At 41.9% G+C, this 22,358-nt stretch overlaps 1 protein-coding gene across 6 annotated transcripts in view; it reads right to left on the bottom strand.

The window, feature by feature from the left end:
• Positions 1-2,775: 2,775 nt before the first annotated feature.
• VPS8 (VPS8 subunit of CORVET complex) overlaps positions 2,776-22,358 on the bottom strand; it is a 235,784-nt gene continuing 216,201 nt past the window's right edge. For 5 of the 6 annotated variants that reach the window (XM_039850761.1, XM_039850762.1, XM_039850763.1 and 2 more), the window contains 2 exons: positions 6,749-6,829; positions 3,331-3,506 (listed from right to left, as the gene is read on the bottom strand). In XM_039850761.1, coding sequence (XP_039706695.1) covers positions 3,357-3,506; positions 6,749-6,829 — 231 coding nt within the window. In that variant the 3' untranslated portion in view covers positions 3,331-3,356. Of the gene's footprint in view, positions 3,507-6,748; positions 6,830-22,358 lie in introns of all 6 variants that reach the window. The other variant, XM_039850760.1, reaches the window with a different exon arrangement.

Raw genomic sequence — 22,358 nt, 5'->3', positions numbered from 1 at the left:
TATCTTAAAGATGGTGATACTCTGTTTTAAGCACTGGGTTATGGAGGACACGGCGTGGACAGAACATAAGTCTGACTTTAGGACTGATGGAGACAAGAAAACACTCATGCGTAGAAATAAGGTTAGTCAAACATTTTCCTTGTTAAGCTGGGGAAGGCTTCAGACTATTAGGGTTTCGGGCACATGGGTGGCAGAAAGATAGCCAAGGACAACCCAGAAAGGAGGGGCTGCTGGGGCGAACTCTCTGATGACCTCTGCTGCCCTCAGGGAGCTCAGCAGTGCTCAGGCTCCCTGGGAGCCTGGAGTTGGCCCTTGGCTGCCCAGAGGACAACATACCGGGAGGCCTTCCCTGTATCTCTGGGCACATTCCAGGCGTCTGATTCTGAAGATGCACCTTTGGAAAAACATTTTCAGCAGGCAGAGCTGAGTAGGAACACAGAGCTTCTAAAAGGGTTCTCAGAGCTCTGAATTATTTATTCACTAAAGCATTCATCATTGATGAGGCCCCTGTTTGCTTTTCTCTTCCACAAACACCTTCCCTCCCCTCACCTCTGCAGGCTCTAGTTGGTAATGTTACTTGGTAAAGCATTTCCCACATGTCATTTGGATTTTGCTATAGATGAAGCAGATTGCTTTTATTTTTATTTTTCAAAAGAGCAAACAGCCTTCCTCCGTTCACTCATGGGCGAGTGGTGGGCTGTACCTGGAACCCGGAGCTCCTGACTGGCAGCCCAGGGTGCTTTCCCACAGCCCATTCTGCTTCTGGTGGAGAACTGGGTGCCACTCCGTTCCCCTGGTGGCAGGATGGAGGCAAGTGCAGAGCGTGGGTGTGGGGGAGGGAGGAATTCAGCTGAAGCTGGCTGCTGAGAGTAACCATGTTTTCAGGTTGTCCATTCAGATATTTACTGTTTACTAGGTAACAAAGCTGTGACAAACCCTGCTGTGTTTGGCTACTCAGAATCCACTCCCCTCTCCTGTCAGGATTTCCCCTGATTTCCTTTCAGAGGATCACTGGCCTTCCCAACAGGGAGCAGCAAGGGAAGAGGTACCCGCCCTCCCCAAAAGGTAGCTGGAAGGTCTCAGGAAACTCCCTCCCCCGGATCCTTTTACCACTTGTCACAGTCAAGGGGTGAGCACGTGACCTAGAAAAACACCTGGGGCCAGGGTGGGGTGCTCAGAGCTGCCTGCTCTAGGCCTGCTCCTCGGTCCTGGGAGCACCCCCCACCCCACCGTTCCCCTCATTAAGCTCCATGGTGATGTCGGCTGAACTTCTGCCATTTCTGTCTAGAAATATTTCCAGGTCACTCTTTGCCCCTAAGGAACTGCTTTGAAGTGGGACTTGACATCACTGCAGAATAGAACATGTACTAAGTACCAGGAGAGGGGACAGGGATAGTGACAATGGCCTCCTGATGGCAGTGGTTGGTACTCAGCTCAGGCCTGCCACATCTCCAGTGCCCAGCACTCGGAGTTGGGTTCTCATCTACACTTAGGTGAAATAAGTGGGCTCTTCAAATCCAATCCAGAGTTTCTTCTTAGGAGGGCATGACCTGAATATAAAGCTGCTGTAATGTATTCAGTGGTGCAGTGACTTGAATGACAAGTTAAAGAACTCTTGGGGACTGATAAAAGAGGACAGGGGCTAGAGAAGAGTAATTTGTTGGTGTTGACTGGCCCTGATTGAGCAGGGGTTCTGATGCTCAGCAAACTGCCCTGGCTCTTCTATACAATGAAGAAAGGTAATCACCAAGTTTGCTTTGAGAATGTCAAACTCGTTCGGCCTAAATTTTAAGCTCATCGAGAAACCTTCTGATCTGTAATTTGGGGAGCTAGCATCTTGGCTCTGGAACCACAGTTCTGAGTTCAGATCCGGGCTCTGCCGCTTCTTCAGTGTGGCACCTTGGTTAACTTATGTCTGAGCCTCAGCTTTCTCATGTGTAAAACAGGGTTGAGACTATCGCATCAGATAGCTGCAACCAGCATCCAGTTGATGTTCACTTAATGCTCACCGCTTCCTCCCATTTGACCTCCTCACACCTCTATCAGGAGGCAGTAGCCGGTGCTGGTGCCCTGGGTCTCAGGAGGAGTTATACAGGCATCCCTTGGGGCATTGCGGGTTTGGTTCCAGAGTGTTGCAACACAGTATTGCACTTAAGTCTTAATCATTTTTCTGGTGGAGGATTTTGCTTTCAATTTGTTAAAAATGGAGCACCCGCGAAGCACAATAAAACAAGGTATGCCTGTATAATGTTTGCCATGAGCCTATACAGTGTTAAACGTTTATGTGTATTGTTTTAGTCTTCACAACAGCTTTATTAAAAAATTGAAGCTTAGAGAAGTTAAGTGACTCATCCAGGATCACAGCTAGTTTGTAGCAGAGGCACATCTAGTTTATACATCTATTTCCTGTGGGCTTGGATAGCATAAGCAAGCCAGCGCATGAGAGTCTGCTCATCCCTGAATGGACCAATGAAAAAGGAGCCTACCTCAGCCTACTGTCAGTTCAATGACATACAAAGTCCCAAGGTCAAGAAATGTAAAAACACCACTCTGGCCTAGTGCCTGCCATGGAAGCACTTGGGTGGCTGGGCTGCTCTGAATGGAGTTGAGATGGAGCTGCTTATTTGAATAAAAGTAATGTTGTCACAATCGGAATCTTTGACTTTGAGCTAATGAAACTGAATTGTGGCAGTAAGAGTTCTAAAGGTTCTAAATTGTCTGTATGGCTTAGATTGATAGATTGAGAGCTGACAGCCAGCCAGCAAGCCTGCAAACTTAAACACAGAGGTGTTTATTGTTAGAAAGGGAAAATCTTACACTCAAATGGGTTTTAACATAAACACATCAAAAGGGAGATGCCCCAACCCTACAGGCTCTTGGCTCCCTCCAGTGCAGGTTTTAGTTACACAGCAGCCTGGCCGACACTATTCCCTGTTCCCGACATCAACAGAAGTTCTGAAGTCTCTCCGTGTCACCCATCAACTGGAGGAGACGAGTGTGACAGACCCCAGAATGCCGCCTGTGTGGGCCCCACCTATTTTCTCGGCTTCAAGGAAAACAGGAAAAAAGTCCCAACAGGCAGAGCACAAAAGGCTGGATGGACGTATGTGACATTCTTTTGCTTAAAAAGCAAAACAAAATCGACTAGTCTGATGAAATGATGCAGTGACATCACCGAAGAGACAGGGTGTCTCCCTGGGGGATGGTGGGTGCGTAGACAGCCCTGGGCACAGTTCACCTCAGATCCTCTGCTCAGAAGTGTGAGAGGCAATGTGAGCCAAGCCAGTCGAGAGGAGGGTTCCTTCCCAGTTGCCTCAGGATCATCTCTAGTCTCCAGGCCAGACCCCAGACAGGCTTCAATCCTCAGTCACAGGTGGGGGAATGAGCTGCAGCTGGAAGTTCTCATTCTGGAAGATGCTGTTGAAAGCAGGGCCACTCTGGGAGCCACTGAATGGCCTGTAGCTCTCACTGCTGCGGTTCTGGGAGAGTTCTGTAAGGAGAGCCAGCTGCAAAAGGGGGGACACACATCAGCCTAGGCTTGTGGGGGCAGAGAATCTGGGGGGGGTGGGAGGGGATGTGGAATGGAGGTGGGGGATCCTGAATCCCCCCGCCTCGAGTCCAGGAGGGACTGTGCTGCACTGCGGGAAGATATAAAAATGGTCTGAGTCCCTGGTCTGTATCTCACAAACAAGTAATGTAACTTTGGGCAAGTTCACTTCATCTTTTGGGGCCTACATTTCCTCTTTTAATAACGACAAGACTGGACTGGGTAAATCCCATAGGCACATCAAGCTGTGACACTGGTCATGGAAAATGTCTGATTTTGAACCTGCCAGGCTCTGAGTGCTCCACATCCAGCTGGTGCGTGACCCTGTAGCCTCACCCTGAGCTGAGGTTCTCCACTCTCTGCTCATCTCATTCCACACCTTCCCTCTAAGTGAGTTCTCCTCAGGGCGAGAGACTCTGCATTATGACCACTGGCTCTGACCGCTCTCTTTTGTAACTTGGATAGCTCCAAATGGGTGCCCAGCTGTCACTTGAAACTCAGGGGCCGCAGGGGAAATTCAGACTGTACCTCCTCTTATTGTCCCCCTGCTCCCAGCTTCCCTATTTCCACCAATGACACCAGCGAAAACCTCACCCAGTGGCTCAGTTCTGAAAGAGCTGCCAAGGACAGAGTGTGGCAGGAGGAAAGGTTAATGTCAGCCCACTGGGAAACCAGGCCCTGCCACTCAGAGGGGCCATTCATTTTACCTCAAAGAACCTCTGCAAGAGTAGGGAGCCTGATGGTTTGGCCCTCGAGATGCCCTTGATGGTCAGAGAAGAGATGAATTCAACACCCAAGGTGATCCTGTGTTAGACCCCAGGCTGGAAGTCCATGGGGACCTTTAGCCCCAGGTAACTGTGGTGAGTGCTTTTTAGGTGCCAGGAACTATGCTAGGTCCTCTACGTGTATATTAGTGCTATTTAAAACAATATTTAAAAATTTTAGTTGGTATATAGTATTAGTTTCAGGGATATGATATAGGGTTATTTTTATACCTTACTATGTGATTGCCCCACTAATTCTAGTAACCACTTGTCACTGTGCAGACTCACGCTCATTGACTATATTCCCCTTCACCTTTAACACCCATCCCCTCACCCCCTCCTCTCTGGCAACCATCTTTTTGGTCTCTTTCTATGAGTTTATGTTTTGTTTTGGCTTGTTATATTTTTAAAAATTCCACATGTAAGTGAAATCATATGGTATTTGTCTTTCTCTGACTTATTTCACTTAGCATAATTCCCTCGAGGTCCATCCATGTTGTCACAAATGGCAAGATTTAATTTTTTACTGCTATATTATATTCCATTATATGTCTATATATATATATATATATACCACTTTTTCATTACTATTCACCTATTGATGGGCACTTAAGTTGCTTCCATATCTTGGCTACTACTTGTAAATAAGACCGCAATGAACACAGGGATGTATATATCTTAAAATTAGTATTTTGATTTTCTTTGGATAAATGCCCAGAATTAGAATTGCTGGGTGGTATGGCAGATCTATTTTTAGTTTTTTGAGGAATCTCCATTCTGTTTTCCATATGGCTGCACCAATTTGCAGTGCTACCAACAGTGCATAAGGGTTTTCTTTTCTCCACATCCTTGCTAACTCATGTTATTTGCTGACTTTTTGATAAGAGCCATTCTGACTGGTATGAGGTGGTATCTCATTGTGGTTTGGATGTACATTCCCCTGATTAGTGATGTTGCGTATCTTTTCATCTGTCTTTTTTTGAAAAATGTCTTTTCAAGTCTGCCACCCATTTTTTGATCAGATTGTTTATTTTTTTGTTGTTGTTGAGTTGTATGAGTTTTTTTTTTTTTTAACATATTTTGGATATAAACCCCTTATCGTATATATTATTTGTGAATATATTCTCCTATTTAGTAGGTTGTCTTGTTTTGTTGACGGTTTCCTTCACTGTGCAGACGGTTTTTAAGTATCACTTGTTTATTTTTGCTTTCATTTCCCTTGCTTGAGGGGACATATCCAAAAAGATATTACTCTGACTGATGTCAAACAGAGCACATGAGCAGTCTGTGCAAACTCAAGCTCAAGAAAAAATCTGGCCTTGCTAGAATTTGGTATGACTTGAGGATTCGAGGAAGTGGTAGAGTTTAGACTCCACCTTCAGGTGACAGAGGTCCAGGAAAGCATTTTCAGCAAGGGGTTAACATGACATTTGGGTTTGGAAAGAGTACTCAGGCAGTAAGCACTGTGGAGAAGGGACAGAAGAACTTCAGTGGCCTGTGACAATTCAGAAGGAAAGGGGAAAAATACACAGGAGATGTAAGATGCCTATAGGATCTTCCTAGTGAGTGGATGTAATGGGAGGGATGAGAGAAAGTGCCACCTGCAGAGAACTACTAAGCAAGAAAGAACACGTTGAGAAAGTTAATGAGTACACTTCTGAAGTGCCTGTGAGACACCCAGACTGATGTCATGGTATGACTGCTGGCAGCACTCCAAATCTGTACTCTTCTCCTATGGTCATAGGATACCAAGTTGTAGTCTAATACCTTTTAGAATAAAGACCAGTCTCCCAGTCTGCATTGCATGTGTCTAAGTTCTAAGACAATGGAGGTAAGTGGAAGTGGTGTATATAACTTGTAGAAAGTACCATTAAACAAAGGGCTTATGCTTTTCCTCCATCTTGCTAGCTAGAATACAGATGTGATGGTTGGAGCTGGAGCAACTATGTTGAACCATGTCAGTATAAACCGTATGTTAAAGACGGTAGAGCTACAAGATAGAAGAAATCTGGAGAGAGGTTTATGGAAAGTGCCCTGGGCTACCTGCATTTACACTTTTATCTTGTTTAAACCACTATAATTTAGTAAATTCAACCAATGCAGACGTTTAGCAGAGTCTTGGGCTTTGGGCAGATTTGGCAGTCAATACAAAAAAAAGACCTTGCAGATGAGGGATTAGGCTTCTGTTTGCTCTCTCTGGAGGTTGTACAAACACGGATGCCCTTCTGTGTCCTCACAGTCCATGGCAGATAAAGGACAGATATCTTTCCACTTCCTTTGCATCCTTTGCCAAATTCTGATTGCTCCCTAAGGCCAGGGCATAGCAGGGCACTTTCCAGAGTAAGGAGGGACTGCAGCAAGAACCTAAGATCACCACATTTCTAAAACAGTAATTCTAAATAAGGAAATAAAAAGTTAAACAACCACAAAACATTACCCTGGAACTTCCTCGGTAGAGACGGCAAAGTTGATCAAATGCTTGGATTTGCTGTGGATCTAGAACAGGTTCTGAGGTTGCCTGAGAAATAAAAAACAATAAGGTGATTAACTAGGACGTGCTGTTTCCTTCATTCCTCTGAAGAAAATCCATGCTACCAGCAATTAGTGAGATATTTTACTGAATATTAGTAAAATCCCTTAGCGCCAGCCCCTAGGCTGACCTCTCTATGGACCCTGTTCTCAGTGTGGTCTCTAATTTTCCATAATGATGAGCTTCCTTTAGGGCTTCTTGATTCCCCTTTGCCTTTACTAAGCAGAGCAATTTCGCTCCATCCAGCCTTTTGCCTTCCCATATCCATCACTCAGTATGGCCAGCAAAGACGGCCCTTCTTTGTGGTGGTGGTGTATCATAATAGGAAAAGTCATGTCATTTCTCCATCTCATTATAAAGCTGGTAGCCACCTATGGAGTTGCAAATTAGATCTACTGCTTTTTGAAAGAGGTGAACTCTGACATTTCTACAGCAGTCTTGTTTTGTTCTACCTCTTATAGTGGTGGAACATGTTATACAATGGTTCTTCTCTCGGTGGATCTGGTCCAATTCGTACCTAAAGAAATGAGATTCTGTGGGAGGCAGCCATAGGCTTTGGAGTCAGAAGTAAATTGAAATATTAGTTCTAGCAACTAATTCACTGTGTGACCTCAGGCAAGTCACTTTTCTGAGCCTCAACTGCCTCACCTATAAGTGAGAGAGAATAATATTTCCCTTATTAGGTTGCTGAAAACTAAATTATATGAGACACATATTTAAAGTGTCTTTAACTTGCTTGGAACCCTGCAAGGGCTCAGTATATGCTAGCTTTTATTAAATGACAGCCTTCATTAAATGTTGATTTCAGAAGTATTCTGTTTATATATAAGACTAGTAAAACGATGTCTTTCTTTGCTCTGTACTTATTATGAACCGTTTTGGCATATATAAAAGGATTACTAAATATACTCCCAATGTATCTGAGGAGAAAGGTTTCCATGAGGAAGGGTCTGAGTGTTGACACAAGCGCTATTTAATGGGAGGGGTCCATATTTTTTCCCAAACAAGGATTTGAGCTTTTTTTTAAAAAAAAGCATTTTATAACAGATTATGTCCCAGAAAGAAAAAGCTAAAGGAGCTCATCACCACTAAACCAGTATTAGAAGAAATGTTAAAGGGACTTATTTAAATATGAATAAGAAAATATAGGAGAAAAGAGAATTCTTACTGACAAAGGCAAACACTTGGTAAAAGAAGTGGATTAACTAACTATAAAGCTAGTACGAAGTTAAAAGACAAAAGTAGGAAGATCATGCATAATTCCAACAATAAATTAAGGGATACCCACAAATACATAATAGAAGAAGTAAAAAAATGACAAAAACATAAACATGGAGGGGGTAAGTAAAAATTGTAGTGATTTCAGAATGTGTTCAAACTTAAGCAACCATCAACTTAAAATAGACTGCTATAAACATAGCTTGGTATATATGAGACACATGGTAACCACAAGCCAAAAATCCACAAGAGATATACAAAAAATAAAGAAAAAGGAATTCAAACACAGTACTATAGAATGACATCAATATAACAGAGCAAAAGAATAAGAAACCGAGAACAAAAACAATCAGAAAAGAATAAAATGCCAATAACTACATACCTATCAATCATTATTTCAAATGTAAATGGACAAAATGTTCCAATTAAAAGACAGGGTGAAGTTCCAGGCAAGATGGTGAGTAGGTGAATGCTGTGCTTGCCTCCTCCTCTGACCACATTAAAATTACAATTCAATTATAGAACAACTTGTAGAACCATATGAAGACTAGCTGAACAGAACTCCTATAACTAAGGATATAAAGAAGAGGCCACATTGAGACTGGTAGCAGTGCCGGAGACATGAAATGGGCTGGTGCCACACCCACGTGTGGTGGTCGAAACTTAGGAGGGAAATCTCGTCTGCAGAAGTCCCCCCTGAAGAGTGAGGGGCCCCAGCCCAGGGTTCGAGTGCCAGGAAGAGGAGTCTCCACAACATCTGGCTGTGAAAATCAGTGGGGATACCATCCATCGGTGTGAGACAGAAGGCTGCTAGAAATCCAGATGTTCTCTTAAAGAGCTCATGCATAGACTTGCTTGCAGACACTCACCCTGGGCTCCAGTGTAGGGATGGTGACTCAGGAGGCACCAGAGGCATACAGGGAGAGACTGAGTTGTGTGGCTTCAAGGCAAGGCTGGAAAGATAGCCACCAATATCCCCGTGTTGAGTCCTCCTCCTGTGCAGCCTACAGGTGAGCTCCATCTCTCCTATATTGAGCCCTCCCCACAACATGGCCAAATCTGAATCTGCATGGGCTGGGTGAACTCTGCTTGCTCCACCCTGGTGACTGCCTGGGATCGTGCCCCATCCAACTCAAACAGTTGGAGGTACTTTCAGTGGCCAGGCAACCAATCCCACCCTGCACACCGCAAGAGGCTCTTTCAGTCTGAAAGATCTGTCCAGCTGGTCTCTACTGACACGGTGCCAGAGACACTTTTGGTGGTGAGCAACCAGCTCTGGCCCAGGCTGCAATCTTTCTTGGACAAGTCTCGGGGGTCTTTGGGCCCAAGTGGGTTGTAGCTGGCCTCAGTGTGCTCTGAGACTTTTGTGGGTGGCCCCAGGCTCAGCACTGGCACCAAACCTGAATCTGCATTAACCTGGTGAATACCACTTGCCCCACCATAGTGACTTCCCGGTACCTCACTTCACCCAACTTGTGTACCTCCCAATGTTCTTTCATCAGCTGAGTCTTACAGGCAGCTGACAGGTAACTTTAGGCCTGGGGATGCCCTGGGCCTTATGCTGAGCTACCCCAGGCCTCATATAGCTAGAAGCCAGCCTCAGTTCATAGGGTGGCCTCTCCTATGCACTTCCAGGTCCAGCATAGGCAGCGACCAACTCTGGATAGCGCTGTAGCTCCTACCAGGTAGCCTTGGGCTGGTGGTCACAGGCAGCAGCTGACCTTGGCCTGCACAGAAGCCCCTCCCAAGGTGCCCCAGAACTAACAATCCTGGAGGTTGGCTTCAGACTACAACAGAACACTACCTCACTAGCCCCCAAAGTGGCATGCCCAATGAGTGGTCTCAATAAGCAAATGAGCCTAGTGGAGTGAATTCCACTCCATGGTGTCAGTTCCTACATAGCAGCTCATATTGCGGGTGTGTGAGAGTCAATGCCACCCACTGACATGCAAACAGCAATCAAGGCTCAACTACAATAGGGGGTACACATAACCCACACAAGGGACACTCTTGAATCACCAAGCACAGGAAATCAGGGAGACCAAGCCACTGGGCCACACAGTGCACCTACTTCATAAGGCCAGCCAGCCAAGACTGAGAACATAGCAGATCTACCTAGTATATAGAAAGGAACACAGAGAGGCAGCCAAAATGAGGAAACAAAGAAACATGTCCCAAAAGGACAGGAGAAAACTCCAGAAAAAGAACTAAACGAAGTTCAACAATGAGACAGTAAGCATAAAAAAGGACACAGAAACCATAGAAAAGAACCAGTCAGAAGTGAAGAATAACCAAAATGAAGAATACACTAGAAAGAATGAACAAGAGGTTAGAAAAAGCAATGGTTAAATCAGTAATTTGGAAGACAAGGTAGCAGAAAGCACCCAACTGAAACAACAAAAAGAAAAAAATAGGGTAGTTTAAGGAATCTCTGGGACAATCTCAAATGTACCAATATTCGCATCATAGAGATATTAGAAGCAAAAGATAGAGAATGTAGTTGAAATAATGACTGAAAACTTCTCTAACCTGGTGAAGGAAATAAGACATACAAGTCCAGGAAGCACGGCGAGTCTCAGACAAGATGAACCCAAAGAGACCCACACCAAGACACATCATAATTAAAATGCCAACAGTTAAAGTCAAAGAGAGAATCATAAATGCAGCAAGAGAAAAGCAGCTAGTTACTTACAAAGGAGCTCCCATAAGAATGTCAGCTGATTCCTCAACAGAAACTTTGTAGGCCAGAGGGGATTGGCACAAAATATTCAAACTGATGAAAAGTAAGAACATATAACCGAGACTACTCTACCCGGCAAGGCTATCAATTAAAATTGAAGGTGAGAAAAAGAGCTTTCCAGACATAAAAAAACCTAAAGGAATCCATCACTACCAAGCCAATATTATAAGAAATGTTAAAGGGACTTCTTTAAGAAAAAGAAGGGGGTAAAAAAGAATAATAAATGGCAATAACTATGTATCTATCAATAATCACTTTAAATGTTAATAGATTAAATACTCCAATCAAAAGAAAAGGTAGCTGCTGAATGGATAAGAAAACAAGACCTATACATATGCTGTCTACAAGAGACCAACTTCAGATCGAAAGACACACAGAGACAAAGTGAAAGAGGATGGAAAAAGATATTTCATGCAAATAGAAATGAAAAAAGTGGGGCAATAATATTTACATCAAATAATACAGACTTTAAAACAAAGGCTATGATAAGGAACAAAGAAGGAGATTACACAATAATAAAGGGATCAATCCAACAAGAAGATATAACCCTAGTAAGCATTTATGCACCCAACATGGGAGCAACTAAATTTATAAAGCAAATACTGACTGACATAAAGGAGAGATTGACAGCAATATAGTCATAGTAAGGGACTTTAACACTTCAAGTACCAATGGACAGATCTTTCAGACAGAAAATCAACAAGGAAACAGTGGCCTTAAATGACACACTAGACGACAGATGGATTTAATTGATATTTTTAGAGTACTCCAAAGCAGCATAATATACATTTTTTTCAAGCACATGAAACGTTTACAAGATAGACCACAAAACAAGTCTCAATAAATTTAAGAAGACTGCAATCATATCAAGCATCTTTGACCACAATGGTATGAAACTAGAAATCAACTACAAGGGGAAAAAAAATGAAAAACACACAAACGTGGCAGCTACATAGCATGCTACTAACAATGAGATCAAGGAATAAATCAAAAGATATCTTCAGACAAATGAAAATGAAAACATAATGACCCCAAATCTGTGGGACACAGCAAAAGCAATCCTAAGGGGGAAATTCATAGCAATACTGGCCTACTGCAAGGAACAAGAAAAATTTCAAATGAAAAAATCTAACCTAACACTTAAAGGAACTAGAAAAAGAACAGCAAACAAAGCCCAAAGTGAGGAGAAGGAAAGAATAAGATCAGCGTGGAAATAAATGAAATACAGTTGAAAAAAACAAAACAAAAGATCAATGAAACCATGAGCTGATTCTTTGAAAAAAATAAACAAAATTGATAAACCTTTAACCAGACTCATCAAGAACAGAAGAGATAGGAAATAGATATATAAAATTAGAAATGAAAGAAAAGTGACAAATGACACCAGAGAAATAAAAAAGATTATAAGAAACTACTATGAGTACTTATATGCCAACAAATTAGACGATCTGGGAGAAATGGATAAATTCCTAAAAACATACAATGTTCCAAGACTGAATCAAGATGAAACAGAAAATCTGAACCAATCTATTACAACCAACGAAACTGAATCAGTAACTCCCAGCAAACAAAATGGACTGGATGGCCTCACAGGTGAATTTTACCAAACATTCAAAGAAGAAATAATACCTATTTTTCTCTAACTATTCCACAAAATTCAAGAGGAGGGAAGGTTCCAAGCTCATTTTACAAAGCCATCATTACCCTGATTCCAAAACCAGACAAAGACATTACAGAAAAAGAAAATCATAGGCCGATATCCCCGATGAACACTGATGCAAAAATCCTCAACAAAATATTAGTAAACCAAAGTCAGCAATACATGAAAATGATCATAAACCATGATCAAGTGGGATTTACTCCTGGAATGCAAGGTTCAATATCCAAAAATCAATTAATATGATATACCACATAAACACATTGAAAGATAAAAACCATATGATCATATCAATAGATTCAGAAAAAGTGTTTGACAAAATCCAGCATCCATTTATGATAAAAACTCTCAGGAAAGTGGGAATAGAGGAAACATACCCAAACACAATAAAAGCCAACTATGACAAACCCACAGCTAAGATTATACTCAAAAGGGAAAACCTGAAAGTGTTTTCCTTAAGATCGGGATCAAGACAAGGATGTCCACTTTCATCACTTATTCAACATAGTACCGGAAGTCCTAGCCACAGCAATCAGACAAGTAAAAGAAATAAAAGGCATCCAAATTTGGAAGGAAGAGGTAAAAGTGTCATTATATGATACTAGATATAGAAAACTTAAGGATTTCACTAAAAAAACTATTAGAGCTGATAGATGAATTCAGTAAAGTAGTAGGATACAAAAATAACATTGAGAAATGGGTTCCGTTTTTATACACCAATAATGAACTATCAGAAAGAGGAACTAAGAAAACAATATCATTTACAATTACATCAAAAAACAAAGATAAAATACCTAGGAATAAATTTAACCAAGAAAGTAAAAGACCTGTATTCTGAAAACTATAAGACATTGAAGAAAGAAACTGAAGAGGATACAAATAAATGGAAGCACAGACTGTCCTCATGGACAGGAAGAATTAACATCATTAAAATGTCCACACTACCCAAAGCAATCTATAGATTCAATGCAATCCCTGTCAACATACCAATGGCATTTTTCACAGAACTAGAATAATCCTAAAATTTATATGGAACCAAAAAAGACCCCGAATAGCCACAGCAGTCTCGAGAAAGAACAAAGTTGGAAGTATCACACTACCTGATATCAAACCATACTACAAGGCTATAGTAATCAAAACAGTTGGTACTGACAAAAAAAACAGACATATAGATCAATGGTACAGAATAGAAAGCACAGAAATAAACCCACATCTATATGGTCATTTAATCTATGACAAAGGAGGCAAGAATATACAATGGGGTAAAGACAGTCTATTCACTAAATGGTGTTGGGAAAACTGGACTAATACACGCAAAAAAAAAAAAAAAAAAAAAAAAAAAAGAAACTGGATCACGTTCTTACACTATATACAAGAATAAACTCAAAATGGATTAAAGACTTAAATGTAAGACCTGAAACCATAAAACTCCTAGAAGGAAACATAAGCAGTAAACTCTGACATTGCTCCTAGTAACATTTTTTTTCTGATATATCTCCTCAGTAAAGGGAAACAAAAGAAATAATAAACAAATGAGAGTAATCAAACTAAAAAGTTTTTGCACAGCAAAGGAAGCTATCGTCAAAATGAAAAAACAACCTACTGAATGGGAGAAGATGATACATTCAGTAAGGGGTTAATATTCCAAAATATATAAAGAACTCATACAACTTAACATCAAAAACTCCAAACAATCCAATTAAAAAATGGGCAGAGGACCTGGATAGACATTTTTCTAAAGAGGGTATACAGATGGCCAATAGACATATGAAAAGATGCTCAACATCACTAATCATCAGGGAAATGAAAATTAAAAACCACAATGAGATATCACCTCATACCTGTCAGAATGGCTATAATCAATAAATCAAACAAGTGTTGGTGAAGATTTGGTGAAAAGGGAACCCTCGTGCACTGTTGGTGGGACTGTAAATTAGTACAGCTACTAAAGGAAGCATTATGGACATTCCTCAAGTAATTAAAAAACAGAACTACCACATAACCCAGGAAATCTACTTCTGGGTATTTATTGATCTGAAGAAATCAAAATTTCTCATAAGAAAAGATATATGCACTGCTATGTTCATTATAGCATTATTTATAATAGCCAAGATATGGAAGCAACCATACTGAAGTGTCCATTGGTAGATGAGTGGATAAGGATGTGGTGTACACACACACACACACACACACACACACACACACACACACTAGACTGTTACTTGGCCATGAAAAAGAATAAAATCTTATCATTTACAACAACATAGATGGACCTTGGTATTATGTTAAGTGAAGTAAGTCAGACAGAGAAAGACAAACACCATATGATTTCACTTACATGTGAAATCTAAAAAACAAAATAAATGAAGAAACAAAACAGGAAAAAATCTCATAGATACAGAGAATGAACTGATGGTAGTTAGATAGGGGGGTGTTGGGGGAGATAGGTGAAAAAGGTGAAAAAGATTAAGAAGTACAAATTGCCAGTTATTAAAGCAGTCATGGGGAATATAACCAATAACACTGTAATAAGATGTATGGTGTCAGATGGGTAGTAGACTTACTGGGGGTGATCACTTTGTAAGGTAATAAATGTCTAATCACTATATTGTACACCTGAAACTAATATAATACTGTGTGTCAACTGTAATTGAAAAATAAATTTTAAAAAGCAAAAAAAAAAAAAAAGAGGCTTTGTAAATTTAATTTGTCTTCCAAGAAGAACACTGCTTCTTTTCCTCAAAATTTTTACTACAGTTAGGGGAAAACCAACTAAGAGCTAAAAGAATGGAAGCCAGCACTACGCTTGAAATAAATCATGCTAGCCTAGAGTGAAACTATTTCACAGCTTCATCTTCTAAGTGTAAAGGATCTGCTATAAGATCCAGAAAACAGCTGTCACCAAGGAGGCTCACATCTCATAGGCTTCTGGAGACCCACAGTGGTGAGCCAAAGAGAATGTTAGGGCTTGAATGATATCTGGCTTTGGAGACCAGCCAAGGGCATAGTCGCCTCAGTCTTTCTTGATGTTCTCAGTGATGGGATAGCTTGTGGGGACATGGAGACAGCTCAATGGAAATCCTGAGAAGGGCAGTGTCATCCAAAACAGCAGCCGGAAAGAGTAAATGAATGGCCCACGGAAGCTCTGTTTTTCATTCGGTTAGACTCATGTCTCTGGGTCTGCCAGACACATGGAGAATCATTCTCTAATCTGACAATATTTAAACTTGTGTTGACACTTAAAAAAGTTTTTTTTTTTCTCAGTATAATTTGGTAGGAAAAACAATCATATTCTTGGAGAGAAAGTGTGTGGAGTATTACACTTCCGAAAGATACTTCATAAAATACACAAAAGAGATTCAAGGTAAAGATGATCTGAAGGTTCGAGAAATTCCACAAACCTAGCTCAAACGAATCAAAAAGAGAAAAAATATAATTACCTTCAAGAGACTTAACAATGGAAAACATGGGCTGCTCCCTGATTTTCCTAATGCCTTTAGTACTCCTGGCATAACCTGGGGAGAGGGGTGGCCTAAGGACAAGGATGATACATGCCTTTTACTGGCCACTCAAAACCTTAGCTGTGGGGCCAGACACCCCCACAGTCCATATGGCAAGGGACCAGCCACCCTGATCTCACCTTTGCTTAATCCTTGGTTACTCTGTGATAAGGTTTAACAAGGAAGCAAAAATGGAGGCAAGTCAAGAATGTACTGGGTAAGGCACTGGGGAGCTGGAGGTAGGCAGGGCAGGTTAATTAAAAAAAAACTGTAAAGACTGAGTTTGCAAATGATAAAGCAGCAAGAGAAAGAAAAGGTCTCCTTATGGAGGTACTTTTCAAAACAACCCTTTGCCTTGAAGGGATTTGCAAGGAAAAAATCTCATGAACTACTACTGTACTTGGTACAAAAATTTTGACAGTACAGACCACTTACGACAATCCACTGAAGAAAATTCCCATCAGACCCTGCACTTAGAAAAGCTGTGTTTGATACTGTAGACTTGTTACTAATTGTGTTTTTTGCTTTTATCAGAAGGGAACTTGGGGCTAAATGATTGACTACACAGAACCATCAACTACTCAGGACTTGGTAGCAAACATTTATGTGTGTTACTACAACCTGGTTTTATATTATTTTCCACAGACATACTGTTTTAAAATCTAGGCTTCCTCATTTATTGAATTCATCCTAGTGGATGTATTTTTGGAAGCCAGCCTAAATCATTCTGGGAAAGTGAAGGTCATGTCAGTTCATAAGTAGAAAACGCCACTATTAAAAATAGAATCATGCTTTCACCCCGCAGGAAATACTCCTGGCGGAAGAGTCTATTCTAGGCACAGGGTGAGTGGCTCTAGCTCCTGGGAGTTTGCTCACTGAGGCAGAAAGTACAAGAGTCTCAATGATGGTCTAACCCATGTTTTCTGATCCAGCTCTTCTCAAACTTTCATATCTGAGAGATCTTGTTAAAATGCAGATTCTAGTTAGTAGGTCTGGGGTGGGTCTGAGAGTCTGTTTCTAACAGGCTCCCAGCCAATGGTGAGAATGCTGGTCCTCAACCTGCACTTCAAGCAACAAGCTAATCTGTACTGCTAGAGCAGTTTGGTGATGCTGGAGACTTCTTTGTCTTTACTGAGTCCTAATAGTAACAGAATACTCTCAATTATGGGTATTTTGCCTCCTGATTCAACTGCACTAAATCAACCAATTAGCATTTCTTTTTTTCTAAGATACCCCCATTAGGTATGTTGCGTTCAGCACTCATTGAGTTCACATGAATCTTAGCAGCCTCTGTGAATAATAAAATTTAATAACATAACAATGTTCCTGCCACATGGTTTACTTCAAATCTCACTGAATTTTAAGCCTTGCACCTAGCTTACTAAATAATTAAAAAGGGTTATATAAATTGAAGAAGAGAAGGCTATGAGGCTTGCCCAATATGAATAAAAAATCTGCAACCAACTAAGCATCATAACCAGGGCCTTTACCCTATAAACCCTGGAGAACCTGGAGTAACAACCTGGTAAGTACATGTGTGTGTATGCACACACACACTCAAACACATAATTTGAAACATGACAAGCCCATAAGTGTGCAAGGGTGGCTTATCATGCTCTTAATCCTCTAGGTCCTTAAACTCCTTAGAGATACCAGGGGTTTCCAACAACGACATCCTTCAGAAATTGGAAAATGTGGTCGTTCCATGGGTGTGGAATAACTGAAGATGACACGTCTTTTCTTATAACACAAGCCATTATCCTGGGCAACCAGAGACCGAACTAAGGAGTGAATGCTGGGGTTGCCCTGGGATCCTCTGAAAGTGTGACGTCATTGCAGGGTGGAGACACCCTATTCTTGGCCAGGCCATACTGTCTCTGTGGTCAAGTGTCTGAAGACATTGTTTGCGGTAAAACGGGAGAGCTATTTGTAGACATGCCTATGTCCTAGTAGATGCTCACCTGTCTTAAAATCCTTCCTGGAATAAGAGGGGTTTTGTTTGTTTGTTTGTTTGTTTGTTTTTTGAAAGGAAGCATCCAGCGAATAATAAATCACTAAGATGAGGATTTGGATTTCTGTACGCTTCTCCTTGGCAATTTGGGCTCGACAAGTGGGGTAGGGTGAGAATGAGAGGGCCAGTGCCCCAGGGAAGGCAGCCTGTCCACACAAGGCCCACTTAGCTGGTTCATGCCATGCCTATGCAGGCTCCTGTCCTATCACCTCCTGGCCCATGAACTGGCATCTAGTTCTGTGGTCCAACAAATATTTCCAGAGCCCCTACTATATCAGGCCCGGGGTGCAAAGATGAGTAGGTCAAGTTTCAGGTCTCATAGATTCTGGGACATTAAAACCCCACAAAACATTTCACCTTCTTCAGTGTTAATGAGCAAAGCCCGAGAAGTTACTGAGGTATAATAACCATATATTGCATATTTATTAAGGCGGGCCGTGTCTGAAACAGGCTGTCACATTACCTACACAAACCATCAAAATGCCCCTGAAATTACAACATGTTAGGGTCCAGATTACACTCTTGCATATAATGAGACATTGAAGTCTCAGCTCTGGCCTTCTCTCCAGAATGCCTTCTCTGAAAGCCCCAGTCCCGTCAGTAGATCAGCTTCCATATGACGTGTGCATAACCAACCATATTGCTGCACTCATGGCAGTGTAATGATCTGTTTAACTGTCTCCCCTGTTAGACTGTGAACTCCTTGAATATCAGAACTGTATCTTATTTATCCTTCTGTTCCCAGTGCTCTACATCCAGCAAATGTTCAACAAACATTTGCTTAACAACCCCACATTCCGGTTTATTCTGAACTGTTCATTTTAGGTATAAGATCAAGTAGCAACCTGTTCTCCTGGTCCAGTGTGAAATTACTGGCATTTGTCTTCCTATTTTCAAGAACTTGGGCTATGTAAAGATTCATTGTGATTTCTGGCATGTTTGTCCTATATCTCAGTGAAAATATTTTATTCAAAAAACATGAGTTCTAACCCTTTTAAGAAAGTTGGAAAATTTACGAAAAGAGTGGACTCGTGGTTAAAAGCCTCTTTCTGTTGTTGCCGCAGCATTTCCTAGTACAGAGCCCTCCTCGGTGTGACTTAGGCTGCTGAAGGGGGCAGGGCCTGCTTCCCAAGTGCCTGTGACACTGCAGCCCTGCTGGGTAGGAGCCTGCACTCTAGGATCCGTCTGCCTAAGCCCAAACTCCAGTGTCACCATTCACTAGCACTACGTTCTTAGGCAAGTTACTCCTATTATCTCTGAGCTCTTTTTTTTTTTTTTTTTTAATTATATGGGGATATAATAGCTGCACCACATAAGTGGTTGAGAAGATTAAGAAGGTAATGCATGTAGAACAAGTAATAAAGCCCAGGACACTGTAAGTTCTCAATAAGTGTTATTGACTGGAGGGCACAGGAGGGCCTCGCAGGCACCGAACACAGACACAGTCTGTGTGGGATCCTGGTCGTGTACTTAGGCCTAACGTGGCCGCTGAGATGGAAAGAAAGGAGTCAGCACAGTGCTGACAAAACTGGCAAACCTGGCAATGAAGGGGATGGGTGGATGTTGCAGGAAACAGAATGAGGAGAGTGGAGGGAAAGCTTCACGAAAATGACAGCTCCCTGAGGATAGGGCCTTTGTCTCTCTTTCTCGGTGGCACCCAGCACTGTGCTTGGCACAGAGCAACTGTGAAATAATTATCTGCTGATCAAATGGATGACGGGATGGGAAGGCAACCAGAGAGATTTTCTATTTCTTACACATTCACTGGACCATTTGTAAACCCTCTGTGATGCAGTAAGAACACAGTGCATGGCTTCTGACAGACTTGGGTCCATCTGGATTCGGTAACAACTAGCTGAGTGGCCCTGGCCAAATTATTTAGCTTCTCTCAGTGTCAGTTTCTTTATTTGTAATACCTACTTTGCAGAACTGTTGTGAGGATTAGAGACAATGTATGGGCCTGGCACCTATCTGATGTTCAGATAGTGAACATCAGTGGCAGGGATTATTGTGATTTACTGTGATTGTCTTATCTATACTCCCCAGAGAAGTGCCGGAAGAACAAACAATGGGCAAGAATCAGGAAACCTATCCCTAATCCTGTCATTGCTCCGGGTACAACCCGAGCAGTTCATACCGCTCCTCTCAGTCTATGTTCTCATTTATCAAAGAGCAATGCCACCTTGAGCTACACTCTACCATCCGTGGAAGATACAGGCACTATGAAATGATAGGCATTTAGGGCATGAAAGTTTCAGGTAAGATGGTACTGTTCATTGAAGTTGATCATGGCTTTTTATTGTGTAATCAGAGGCAGACAAGGGCAACCAACTAGAGGGACTTCCACGAAGACTCATGGTAGCCTTGAAGAGAAGTAATAGATTCAGTCTAAGACGCCAGAGAAATTCATTTGCCAAATCAGTATCATGCACAAAAATGAGAACAACAAAATTTGAGCAACATCTCAGGTTGACAAATCCACAAACATAAAGCACCCTTCCCAGCGTTCTCAGGCCAGCTAACCCATCAGCACAGGTGGATTAGAGTGATTTTCCAACTGGAAGGAAAAGAAAATCACACTGGAACAAATTTATTTCTTCCCGTCTCATGAAGTCCAGTGATAAGAGCTGAAAATTAAACGGTAGCTGCACATTAGAGGAAGAAACATGACAATCCTGGAAATGACCTTGCAACATTCAGCATTAAAGTAAACCCGGTGGAAAATGAGGTCTGATAATGTAGGAGAGCCCCAGGGAGAGCAGCAACGCAGTACACCAGCACGTTTCAAAGCTCAGTGACTCACAGACATGGTGGAAGTGGGAGCTGTAATTACAACCACTGGAAGGAAGGAAACGAACTAGGGCTTTCAGGATCCACAGGTCTCTTAACCAGCACATCAAGCTTCGGCAGAGGAAAGCGACCACAATCCCCTGCCACCCTGAAGGCTGGGTTCCTAGGAAGAGGGATCATAATAGTCCGAGGGATTCTGGACACAAAACCTTCCAAATCACATACAGGGACGGATCCCAGAAGACAGCTCTGCTTGTTTATTTCTTGTTCTCTACAATAAATAACAACCTGACAGCAAAATCCTGACATTTCCTTTCCTGATTGTATTTCCATACTAGCACATGTGAAGGTCAAACCTAGTTTGTGAGAGACATGGGACACCTGACGTAATTCTATAACATGATTATTGGTCTTTTTAGCTTTCTAGGAGCCTTTTACTGGCATTTCTATAATTTGCTGGTGGGGATGAGGGTAAAGGTTGAGTAATATGAGTGGAATGAGAACCTTTTCTCCCTGCCACTGGCCTCACTTTCAAATCTTTCTCCCTATTACGTTATAGGCTACATTATAACCTCTCACATTATAGGCCTCAGACTTTTGCGACCTTAACCCAAGCTATTTCAAACTAGAGGGCCTTAATATTTGACGTTTTTGCCTAAAAAGAAACCTTGGCTTCGAAGGTAAGAGTGAAACCACACATCCTTTCCCTCTGCAAACAGAAAATACATTTCCTAAAATTCCCACCCTCTACACAGTTTGCTCTCAGAAGCTGACCTCTCATACACTCTCATTTCCTAAGGCCTCAAAACTCTCAGTAGGTTACAGCTAATGATGAATTAGGTAATAAAATAAAATAAGCGAGTATGTTGCTAAGATGACTGGAGGAAGGAGGGAAATGCCTGGCAGAACATGTCTTAAGGAGACTTCGCTTAGAGCAGCAATCACAGCTCTAACATGAACAGCTCTCAGAGAAGAGACTTCTTGAGGCTGGAGATGGAGATGGTGAAAGGCTGACTGGAAAATATCCATAAAAAACCAAGACCTTCAATACCACAATTAAAAAAATAACAGTGACTTTTCACAACAGCAGGAAGAGAATGCCGGTTTAAATCTTAAGGTGTGAGGAAGAGGAGTGATCGCCACACACCACCACCACGGCAGCTAACAGTTACTGAGCAAGTAATTACAATTTGCCAGCCACTGTTCTAAGCACGACACACGTATTATCTCATTTAATCATCACAAAAACCCTATGAGCTCAGTACTTTTGTTATCCTTATTTTACAGCTGAAAGAACTAAGGTCCTGGGTTTAGTGAAGGGTCCAAGGTCACTCTGGTTGGTGGGGTGGCCCAGATCTGAATTTGGGCAGTCCAGTTCCAGAGTTTTCTTTCATTGCCATGCTGGGTATCAGTCTGGAAGAAGCGTGAAGGTCACTTTCAAAGGACCCAAAAGGTTGTGTCAGGAGGAAGCTAGGACCAGCTGGTGACCGAAATGCCTAAGCCACGCTCTTGAAACACTAATGGCCTCTGACCTTCTGAGAAATCTTCATTCTGCTTTCTAGTTAAAGAAACTCATCACATCAGGCCTGTGAAGTCTCAAC

The sequence above is a fragment of the Pteropus medius genome, unplaced genomic scaffold (assembly GCF_902729225.1).
Source record: "Pteropus medius unplaced genomic scaffold, Ma_sr-lr_union100, whole genome shotgun sequence".
NCBI lineage: Eukaryota > Metazoa > Chordata > Mammalia > Chiroptera > Pteropodidae > Pteropus > Pteropus medius.
The sequence above is the reverse complement of the archived record's forward strand: the minus strand, read 5'-3'. Positions and strand labels throughout refer to the sequence as shown.